A 10,897-nucleotide genomic window follows, 5' to 3' on the forward strand; every position below is an offset into this window, starting at 1 on the left:
TGAAGCCAGAGCTCTATTGACAGAGAAGGTTAAATTTCTCATAAAACTACAAATCCCATAATTTTACAGTATTGAGCCATGGCAGTTAAAGTGGCATCAAACTGTAGTAATTCTGCAACGTGGATGCAGCCAAATACTATTACTAAAATCATACAATAACGCCACTCTGTAGAAATAGGTTTTGCATGGAACTGTGGGGCTTTACAGATGGCCCCTAAGGGATGGTGGTACGCCACTCCTTTCCCTGCTAGATCGGACACACGGCAACCGCACACCATGTCCGTGACCCAGCAGGTCTGTGGCACAAAAAGAGACCGCAAAAAGTGTCTTCTTTTTGCACCACAGAAAGGGCACCATAGCTGCCAGCACTGCTCTCCTTTGTCGTAGTGTGTGCACATGCTGTGCCAAAGGAGTGGCGTGATGCCTCCCACCATGCAGTGAGGCACACAGCGTCATGCCGGCATGGGGGCGGAGTTGGGGTGTATGGCATTCAGTCACCATGCCACCTGTCTGCCCCGATGTGGGCATTTATCGCCGGTCTGTTTAGGGCTTGTGTACCAGCAGATTTTTTGCTCTGTCTAGATACCTATTAAAAGAGAAGCTCCTTACAAACATCATTCCATGCTCTCTCCATTGCTAGGAGGAAAAGAGTCAAGACACATTTCTTAAAACTGACCTGTTAAACAATTTCTAAAATTTAATTGTGGTTTTCATATTGTAATTTTTTAAATTTGTTTTCTCATCATATTGGTTTTAATTTCCTGTAAGCTTGTCTTTTAGCAGAAAGTTAATACAGGTTGAGAATCCCTTATCCACAATTCCAAAATCTGAAATACTCCAAAATCCAAACATTACCTGTACTGTGTTTGCAAAGGTGGAGAGAGATGTGGGTAGAAAGAAACGTGAAGCTCTGTAGTGTACAAACCCTGTTCTCCAGAGTCATAGTCCAACAATCAAACCGTGACACCAGGCTGGCCTACACTCATGTAGTCAGGCTTACACCCCCACAATTTTCATTTCAGAAAATAAATACTGCAGAATTTGGAAATGTTAACTCTTTTGACTACAGGCAACATAGCTGGAGAACTGGGGGAATTCTGGTCCAAAAATAACTTTTTCAAGCTCAAGGACTTTATGGCGTCCAGTAAGTAATGTAGCATTATTTCCCTTTAAAGTCTGCCTGTGTTCCTGGGTGAATTCAAAGATACTGTATAGTCATGTTAGTCTGTTAGATCTTGTAGCACTTTTGATACTAATTGAAAGAAAGAAGTTGGCAGCATGAACTTTCCTAGACTTTAGTCTACTTCCTCAGATGCATTTGGTGGAGTGGAAGCCAGGAATAGACATATATATGCCCTTGGTATGTGAGAATGTCAGTTCATATTCAAAATCCTTTGTGCATGGAAATGAAATGGCAAGTCCAGTTTTAACTATAGTCATTTGTGAACAAAGGCATTGGGAACTAGACTTTATGTATGGAAATGAAGTGGCAAGACCATTTTGGCTTTGGAAACTAGCCTGTAGGTGGGGAGAATAGATGAGCGTAGGATGCCCCCATGAGGATGGGGGGTCAGATAGTGTTGAAATGTGTGTAGTGAGCCAGAAAGCCATTATCTTTGTTCAGTCCATTGCTGAGGGACTGTCGTTTGTGGATAAAGTCCAATTGTGCTGTTTCTCTTTCCAATCTAGTAGTTTTGTATTTTTGTATTTTTTTTTATTTTTATTTATTTATTTATTTATTGTCCAAAGACCTCTCTGTTCTGAGGTCTGAGATGTGTTCCTGGGTTTGTATGTAGCTCTTATTATTTCCCCTCTAATAACCAAAAGAGATAATCATCAATCATAAAAATATTCTTTAATATCACAATTTGTATAACAGTATAGAGTTGTTGTTATAAAATAAATATTCAATAAATATCATATTAATTAATGGAATGCGAGGTAGAAAGAAGTCATGTCTAAGGATGCATGTTGTGAAATCCCTAGTGATAATTGCAAAGCCCCTTTGGTCCTTTAATAAGCACTATAGAAATAATCAATCACAAATAAAAAATCTGTATTTCAAAATGTCATATACTCAATCATACCCTACTGGCAAGCAATAGGAGAACACACTTTAAAAAAAAACACACATAATGAGCCCCACAAGAGCCGCATATTTTGCACTTAAAACTCCCAACACTTGGATGTGATTGCAAGAAAACATCAAAAGAAAATCTCCCCACTCTCGGTATCTTTTAAAATGAAATATATTAAAATAAATCTGAAGCAGCATAACAAGAAAACTCAAATTGTGTGATTTGGATCAGTTTGGCCAATGATTCAAGATACTATCCTAAACCTGTAGCCGTGAAGAGCCCCCTCCAGATGGTCTACTGGTTTTTTAGATTGTAAGCCTGAGGGCAGGGAAATGTCTAATTAACAAACTGTAAGCCGCTCTGATAGCCTTTTGGCTGAAGAGTGGGGTATAAATTATTATTATTATTATTATTATTATTATTATTATTATTATTACATATTTAACCAATGCGCATTGTCCAAACTTTGCCCATTAAAAGACTTGCACGGGCTAGAAACACTCTACGAGTTCCAGAAGATCCTCAAAATTCCAGCTGAGAGTGAATCAGGGACTGATATCCCACGATCCACAACCCAAATGATGTGCAAATTTTAGACTCCCAAGAGGTAGTTGTATTCATATTAGATTAAGAATTGTAGTGGACAAACTTGCTATTGTTGGGGTTTTAACAACAGAGGTGATGAACATCAGAAAAAGTTGATGGGCACCTTGGAAGGAGGAGGCCGAGTAAGGGTTGAAGAGCAGAGAAGAATTATTAAACTCTCTTTGTACATCTCCACTGCCTTCCAGTCTCAAATTTCCATCCCTGCCAAATCCACCACTACTTTTAGGTACAGCGTGTCGTCTTTAATGTAGCTGGGAATCTCAACATGGCTAGCAAAAAGGGGACTTCCGCTAGCCACGTTCAGTCTCTCCCGAGGCTGGTGGAAGGAGTCACTGTGAGGATCCGGGAGGAAAGTCTCTATGATAGGTGATTTCCTCCGTTTTGGGTCCAGGAGAAAGAAAGTGACCTTTTGCCGGAAGGGCCAAGGTAGGATGTCATCATAAGGCCCCTTGGCCAAGGTGAGGAAGAGGGAAAGGTGGCCACCCTGGCCAATGCCGTCTCCGTCAGGGTACAGCCGGACACAGAGGTGGTATCCAAAAGTGTGAGTGGCAAAGGCAGGGGAATATATGGAACGCCTTTTGCCAGCTTTGGCCTCCTTCATGAGTTTGGAGAAGTTCTCCACCTTCCACACTAGGGTTCCGTCAGTGCTGACCAGCTCTGGCATTGTCGGCCCAGACCCTCTGGTTCCACAAGGAGAGTTGTTTCTGTCCTGAGACATTCTGAATAGCTTTTCATATTGGGAGCAGCTGTGTTGGAGAGACTTAACCACAGTCCCTTGGCTAGCCAGCTGCCGGCGCAGGGACAACACCATCAGCTCCAGGGCTTCCACACGCATTTGGACACTGTCCACATTCAAGGTAGTCTCACCCTAGAGCAGCAAACAGTAAAGACAGAGGTCACATTTGAGAACAAAAAATGAAGGACGTAGGTGAGCTATTGACTGTACCCCAGTATTTTGTTTGTACTACAACATCCAGAATTCTCCTGCCAGCAAGTCCAATAGCCAACACTAGGGGGTTCTCAGATGTTATATTAAAAAATAATAACTTCTCTAAGTTCTAGGCTAACATTGCTACACAAAGGCAACGAAATATAACTCCTGTTTCACAGGGAAGGAACACTGAGACAGAGAGAATCAATAAGTATAAAGCCATTTATATATTAAATATTATATACGCTAGATAATGGCTGGAATTCATGCTCGCAGTTACAAATGCATTACCTGGAGTTAAGCATTCGTAACTGATTTGTATCCGCAATCGCTACGTATTCAGGAGTGTAGGGAGTTATGGAGACTGTAAAAGATCTCCAGCTATCGTGAGCAACAAAAGTTTTTTTCTATTATTGATCATGATGTAGCAAATTAGCATTTCTATCTCCTCCAATGAGTGAAGGAAGAATAGTGCTTCTCGCTGTCACATTGGAGATCATTCACAGGAGCAAGATGGAAGCACCAGTCTGCTGTGTCCGGAGAACAGACCCTCCCAGCTGATACCTGGGAAGTCAAGATTCGCAGGGGAAGAGGCAGCCCAGGAGATGCTGCTTACTTAAATACGCTTAAGTAGCTGATACAGAATCTTGGCCAGTATATTTAAGATATAATATAAATATATTTACTTTTGGGCTGACCACTGATATGTTTACAATTTTATTTGATATTATTAGATAATGGAGAGAGTCATCAGCGCTTGCTGATCTCCTTCCAGCAGATCCTGTTCTGCCCACTTCCAATCTTCTCTGAACTTCAGGCTACAAACATCTCCTCCTACTGTGCTGTGCATTTCTATCCTAAATCTCTTAAAATCTATCTTCCTTCTCAAATCCCACGGCACCTCTTCTTCTTTGCCCACCACCTACGTTCTTTCTTGTGCCCTGAACCTTGATGCATCTTCTTTCATTGCCAGCCGAAAGTTGCCCTTCTTGGCAGCTTACCATGATAGGGCTCCTGATTCTCCAACAAGGTCTCGCTTCTTCTTCAATATCTTGTTCTCCAAGATCAAAGGTCGCTTTCCTTGCAGTTTCAGGAGACACCACAGGAGGGCAAACATGTTCCTACGTGGGTGAGAAGATGGCAGGGTCAAGATGGACAGAAGAGCAAAGGCATACACATGTGTCAACTAGAAAACTGACAGCACATCCAGATATAAAGGTATCAAATGTATCAAAGGACACATCTACCCAGTACAAATACAGTCATCCCTCCATATTTGCAGCTTTGATATTTGCGGATTTGATTATTCACAGATTTCATTAATATGTTCTCTCTAGGACTGTCTAGGTCCTCCAGTGCAACTCTGTGGTCAACTTTAACTAAAAGTTGCACTGAAAGACCATTTGTAGCTACTCCAGTGCCATTCTATGGTCAGTGTATGTTGGACATTGACCACAGAGTTGCACCGGAGGACCTAGAGATTCTTAGAGAGGTGTCCTCTCAGGTAAAAACGGTGTTTTTGTTATTTGTGGTTTTTCCATATTCATGGGGGTCTTGTTCCCCCAACCCTAGTGAATATGGAGGGACAACTGTATATACTGAATTTTTATTATGTCCACCCTCAAATAATAATGGAAATTCTAGTTGGATGAGAACTATAAAATATGTTACAAATTTCTAGTCCTCACAAGATTAAAATTCCAAAGAAGTGGTAATGGCCCAATTTAATTTTGTAGTGTGTTTATCTGAATTCTTTTCGAATCTTTTATCTTTTATTAAATGCAAAATGGAAAATAGTCATTTTATGGAAATATAGAGAAAAACAGATGGGGACCCAGAGAAATGATGTTGCAACAACTTAGCTACAGAGCCTTTTCTCTTCTTCTGAACAGCAATTCTCTCCCAAGAGCTTTATACCTTATTATACAATTTATATACTCATATTAATGAGAGCCAGTGTTGTGTAGTGGTTTGAGTGTTGGACAAACACTCTGAAACACTAGGGTTTGAATAACCACTTGGTCACAAAAACCCACTGGGTAATCTTAGAAACATTAAACTTTTCACCCTAAGAGGAAACTGGAGGCAATCCCAATATGAACAAATCTTGCAAATAAACTCTAGGAGAGGGTTGTCATAAGTCACAGTCAACATGAGCTGACTGAAAAGAGCACCCAAACAGTTTTGTCCTCCAATTTCATTCCTGACTGTGATAGTTTTTACTTAATCATACCTGGTATGATTTCAGGGTTCCAGTCCAAGGGCAGTCAAAAGTTGGGCAAGCAACATGCGTGATCAGCGCATCATTTTCTGCTGCTTTATCATGATGAAACTGAAGAGAGAGCAGGATTAAGAACATTAGACTCAAAGTTCAAAAACCAGATCCATACCTCCCCACAAGTACCCCTGACATCACACACACACACACCACTTTCTCCACATAAATCTACAAACACTTGGTTGCCACTGAAAGCAGCCATCACATATTTAAATCTTAACTTCCCTCTGGAATATCTAGGACAGCAGTAGGACTCCAGTCTTTCCAATCCAAGACTTGCCCTTAACGTCAAACTATTTATTTATTTATTTTATATGCCATCTTCCTCCCGGAGTGGGATCCAAGGCGGCTCAGAGAAAGAAATCAATTTAAATCTGCCACTACAATTTTAAGAATAAGTAAAATTATCACAATTAAAACAATTTAAAATATAGAGTTGTGGTTTGTTTTTTGTTTTGTTTTTAAAAAATGCTATATAAATGGGCCTTATGCTATGTTTGGAGTTAATAGGAGGACAAAATTTCCTTTACCAAAAGAGCTGTACAAGAGACAGAATTTTGTCAGACAGGCCAGTTTGTCAGACATGGTTGAGAACAGCTGTAGTTGATAATATTCCTCTTGATCACTTAACAGTATAGGAGCTCCAAGGAAAATTTCATCTCATACGTGCACAACCTTTCCTTCCCATTCTCTCTCTCTCTCTCTCTCTCTCTCTCTCTCTCTCTGATGTTATGCTACATTATTTTAAATCTGTTGGGTTTTTTAAAAAAAACAAAACAGGTTTGGCACCTCTGAGATGATACAACCATCCTATTGATCAGGCTCTCCCAGTTAAAAGTTAGCAGAACAATCATCTCCAACCCAACACCCAAAAACTACATTTCCCATCACTCAGACTGCTTGGGAGTGATGGGCACTGTAGTCCAACACAGTTGTTGTGACATCCTGGTTGTGTCTGTACTGAAAATTGAGCACGCAGTCCCTCACTCTGTTCAACAGCAACTAGTAATCACCTATTTAAAATTTTGTGTAATTTCAGAATGAATGTTGTTACACAACATCGCCCCGCAACTCACCTGTTTGAGACTGAGTCTTTTCTTACAAGTGTAGCACGCCACCTTGTCTGTATTCCTGAGGAGGCAAAAGAAGACAGGAGGTTAAACAAAATGAAAACTTAAGGACAGAAATGTATGAATTCCTGCGCGCACATGCCTGCTTCCATGCACTCATCTTTACATGTCTTCCATCACATACAAACTCACTAACATTGCCTCCCGACATTACTAATGAAACGTGGCCATTTCATTAAGTAGTTTATAATGTTTTAAAATGGCATCAGATTTGTTTATTACACATATCTACACTTAGCATGCTGGAAGAATTCAGAAACATAGCCGTGTTAGTCTGGAATATCAGTCTGCAAAGGGACCTTGTAGCACCTGTGAGACTATACAAAAGAAGTTGTAGCATGAGCTTTCGTAGACTGGATCTACTTCCTCAGATGCATGGAGTGAACTGATGCCCAGGAAGGACCTTCATAATCAGACTTTATAATCAGAAAATCCTGAAAGTAAATAGCCGATTTTGTCCACTTTCTGTGCAGGTTAATGTCAGATTAATGTTCAATGCCCCTGGTGTGTCTATCAATGATCCTGTTTTTGCAGGATTTGTCCACTTTCTGTGCAGGCTAATTGCGGATTAATGCTCAACGCGTCTGAAAATCATCCCGCTTTTGGTGGATTTAAATCCCATTTCTGCACGGGATTTGGCCGATTCCCTCCCACATGATAAACTCCTGTATGAACAGCCACAGAAATGCAAAACTTGTGGGCATGGTGATGAGGTGGCAAGTTAAGTTTTATATATATTCCAGTTCTGCTGTTTCTCATTCCACTCTTCCTTTGTTAGATAGTTAAAGCTGGGAAGAAAACCCTAACCCACCTCAGCTTCATGGGGCCTGGGGATTTTGAACCCAGTAAATATTGATTTTGAACCCGATAAACCTGCCTAAATAGCCTGAAGGCACATGATCCAATCTAATCTTGGAAGCCAAGCAGGGGAAGCCCTGGGTAATATTTGGTTGGGAGGCTGCCAAAGGTGCTGCAGGCTCGATTTCAAATGAAGGCAATGACAAACCACCTCTGAGTATTACTTGCGTAAGAAGAAAAAAAACATTGCGAAATTCATGGGAACGCTTGACGTCAGCAGGCAAACTGAAGGCACACATGCGCACGTTCAAAATAGCCATTATGCAACACTGTCCCCCTCGGCGATGCCATTAGATGAAGGCACCATTGTAATGTACATTTCAGTGCTCATATAGGTCCCCAGACATCCACATCCAGCCACACAGATCCATTTGCAGAAGCAGATTTACACACTTGATCTTGTTGGGGAAGGGAATGCACACTGGCTGAGTTGTGGCCATGCAACGTAAGCTTCCTAAAGCCACACATGGCTGGGGAATTTGGGAAAGTGTAATCCAAAACTGTAATATTTGTAAACCAAGGTGGCTGGGATTTCCTGGTAGCTGCCGTCCAAAATATTTTCCCCCAAAAGGCTGAGAGAGTGTGACTTGCCCAAGTATCATCCCCAATATAATAATAATAACAAGAAGAAGAAGAAGAAGAAGAATACAGACACACACCCCAAAAAACAAAGACACATACACACAGAGAGAGTCAGCTAGCCAGTCACTGACCTGAAGAGGACCTCTGGTTCAAAGGGGGTTTGCCAATATTGCCAGGGCTCTCCTCTGAGGCTGAGAGAGTGTGACCTGCCCAACTACTACCCCCAATACACACATCATCATCATCATCATCATCATCATAGAATCATAGAATGGTAGAGTTGGAAGAGACCCAAGGGCCATCCAGTCCAACCCCATTCTGCCATGCAGGAACTCTCCATCATCACCATCCAGACACCCCCCCCCCAATCCTGGCCCTTTTGGGCCACTGACCTGAAGAGGCTCTGGACACACTCCCTGCAGTAGCGGTGGCCACACTCGCCTTGCTGGGGGCAGAGGAGCAGGAAGCCACAGGCCTGGCAGAGCAAGCCCGCCTGGCTCAAGGGGTCCAGGGGCAGCAGCAGGGGGCCCTTCCTAGGCTTCCCCATCCTCCTCAATGGCTCTGGTCTAGTCTCTGCAGTAGTTGCAAGTTCAACCCAGGCTGAGGCAGGCAGCTCTATATATATATATGGCTGGGGCTCGCGTGAGAAGCAGCAGCAGCAGCAGGAGGAGGAGGAGGAGGAGGAGGAGGGCCAGGGAATCCCAGGCCCATGAGTCAGCCCTGGGCCTGCCTTGCTACTACTAGCCTTCTTGCCAGCTCTCCTGGGGGGAGCCCCAGCAGCAGGCCTCTCAGGAGGAGGAGGAGGGAAGCCTCTCCAGTGGGGAAATGCCTCAGCCTTTGGAAGAGTCAGTCAGTGGGAAAGAGGGATTGGGGAAAGGCAAAGGGGGGAAAGTGGAGGGAATGAGGAACAGAAGAAGGAAAGGGCCCAGGAAGAAAGCCAGCTATTTTGAAGAAGAGAAGGGAGAGGGAGGGAGGGAACAGTTTATGGGCAGTTTGCCCATTGTTAGACCAGGATCCAGGCTCAAAAATATTACTATTTTTAAAATCATTTTATTTCATATGTAGAGAGAGAGAGAGAGATCTTGTAGCACCTTTGAGACTCACTGAAAGAAAAAGAGAGAGAAAAAGAAAGTGGCAGCATCAGCTTTCCTAGACTCCAGTCTTCTTCCTCAGATGAATATTACTGATACTATTATTATTATTATTATAGCCCTGTTAGTCTGTAGAATCAATATGTAGAGAGATCTTGGTAGCACCTTTGAGACTCACTGAAAGAAAGAAGTTGGCAGCATGAGCGTTCCTGGACTTCAGCCTACTTCCTCAGATGAATATTTCTATTATTATTATTATTATTATTATTATTATTTAGCCCTGTTAGTCCGTAGAATCAGTATGTAGACAGATCTTGTAGCACCTTTGAGACTGACCAAAAGAAAGAAGTTGGCAGAAGGAGCTTTCCTAGACTTCAGTCTACTTCCTCAGTATAGGAAAGCTCATGCTGCCAACTTCTTGCTTTCAGTTAGTCTCAAAGGTGCTACAAGATCTCTCTGCCTACTGACTCTATAGACTCACACGGCTATAACTTTGAATTCTACCACTTTATTTTATAGTGCAAGGAATGCCATTCAGAAACAAATCCTTCAATGAAGGCAGGTTCAACCAGAACCACTTGCTTTAAAGGAGCACTTTCTAAAGAACAATTATTATTTAAACACTTGGCCATGACATCTGAACTGCATTTTGCTAGTTAATTATCTGATTTTGTTCTATATTGGTGTAGTCCTACAAAGTACAGTAATTTAAAAGATACCTGATTTAAACAAAAACAAACCGTTTTTTCCAACCCTGCTTTACACACAAAAAAATATTCTTGTTGTGTGCCTTCAAGTCCTTATGACTTGACTTATGGCAACCCTAAGGCAACCATGTTATGGGGTCTTCTTGGCAAGATTTGTTCAGAAGAAGTTTACCATTGCCTTCCTCTGAGGCTGAGAGTGTGTGACTTGCCCAAGGCCACCCAGTGGATTTTCATGGCTGATTCGAACCCTGGTCTCCAGAGACCTAGGCCCACACTCAAACCACTACACTGTGCTGGCTCTCACATATTTACATAATGTATGTGCTGTACTTTGACTGTAATAACTTTTACATTACAAAAAAGGAACATTTCCCATCTCTTATTTGGTGAAGACACAGGCAATTACAATCCATTCACTTTGCAAATGACCTGCTGCTCCTGGAGCATGGAGATACAAACTGCTGGAAATAGTTCCTTGCTATGGATCAGTATAACTGCCTGAATTTTTAGACTCTGCTCAGGACACAAGGCTGGCTATTGGAAACTGTCCTGCAGAGTGTCTGCACTTTTAAAAGCACTGTGACATGATGCCCTGTCACTCCAAGTGGAAGCGGGGCAATTAATGACCAGTTACCC

General features: G+C 42.1%; 1 protein-coding gene across 1 annotated transcript; it reads right to left on the reverse strand.

Moving 5' to 3' along the window:
- Positions 1-1,840: 1,840 nt before the first annotated feature.
- Positions 1,841-9,027, reverse strand: LOC149320953 (TNF receptor-associated factor 2-like). Its single transcript, XM_089488892.1, has 5 exons — positions 8,856-9,027; positions 6,970-7,024; positions 5,849-5,947; positions 4,617-4,736; positions 1,841-3,552 (listed from the first exon to the last, which is right to left on the reverse strand). Exons 1-5 carry the CDS (start codon positions 9,008-9,010, stop codon positions 2,872-2,874), a joined length of 1,110 nt encoding a protein of 369 aa, XP_089345018.1. The 5' UTR covers positions 9,011-9,027; the 3' UTR covers positions 1,841-2,871.
- Positions 9,028-10,897: the final 1,870 nt, after the last annotated feature.

The sequence above is a fragment of the Sceloporus occidentalis genome, unplaced genomic scaffold (genome assembly GCF_023333645.1).
Source record: "Sceloporus occidentalis isolate IW3139 unplaced genomic scaffold, rSceOcc1.0.p SCAF_1, whole genome shotgun sequence".
In the NCBI taxonomy this organism is placed as follows: domain Eukaryota; kingdom Metazoa; phylum Chordata; class Lepidosauria; order Squamata; family Phrynosomatidae; genus Sceloporus; species Sceloporus occidentalis.

Bases quoted from the DNA above. Each gene is read 5' to 3' on its own strand.
- LOC149320953 (XM_089488892.1), bottom strand. From the start codon at position 9,010: ATGGGGAAGCCTAGGAAGGGCCCCCTGCTGCTGCCCCTGGACCCCTTG. The intron at 5,948-6,969 runs GTGAGTTGCGGG...CTCTCTCTTCAG, and splicing joins AAAGACTCAGTCTCAAACAG to TTTCATCATGATAAAGCAGC. The intron at 3,553-4,616 runs GTAAGCTGCCAA...TTGCTGCTCTAG, and splicing joins GAATCAGGAGCCCTATCATG to GGTGAGACTACCTTGAATGT.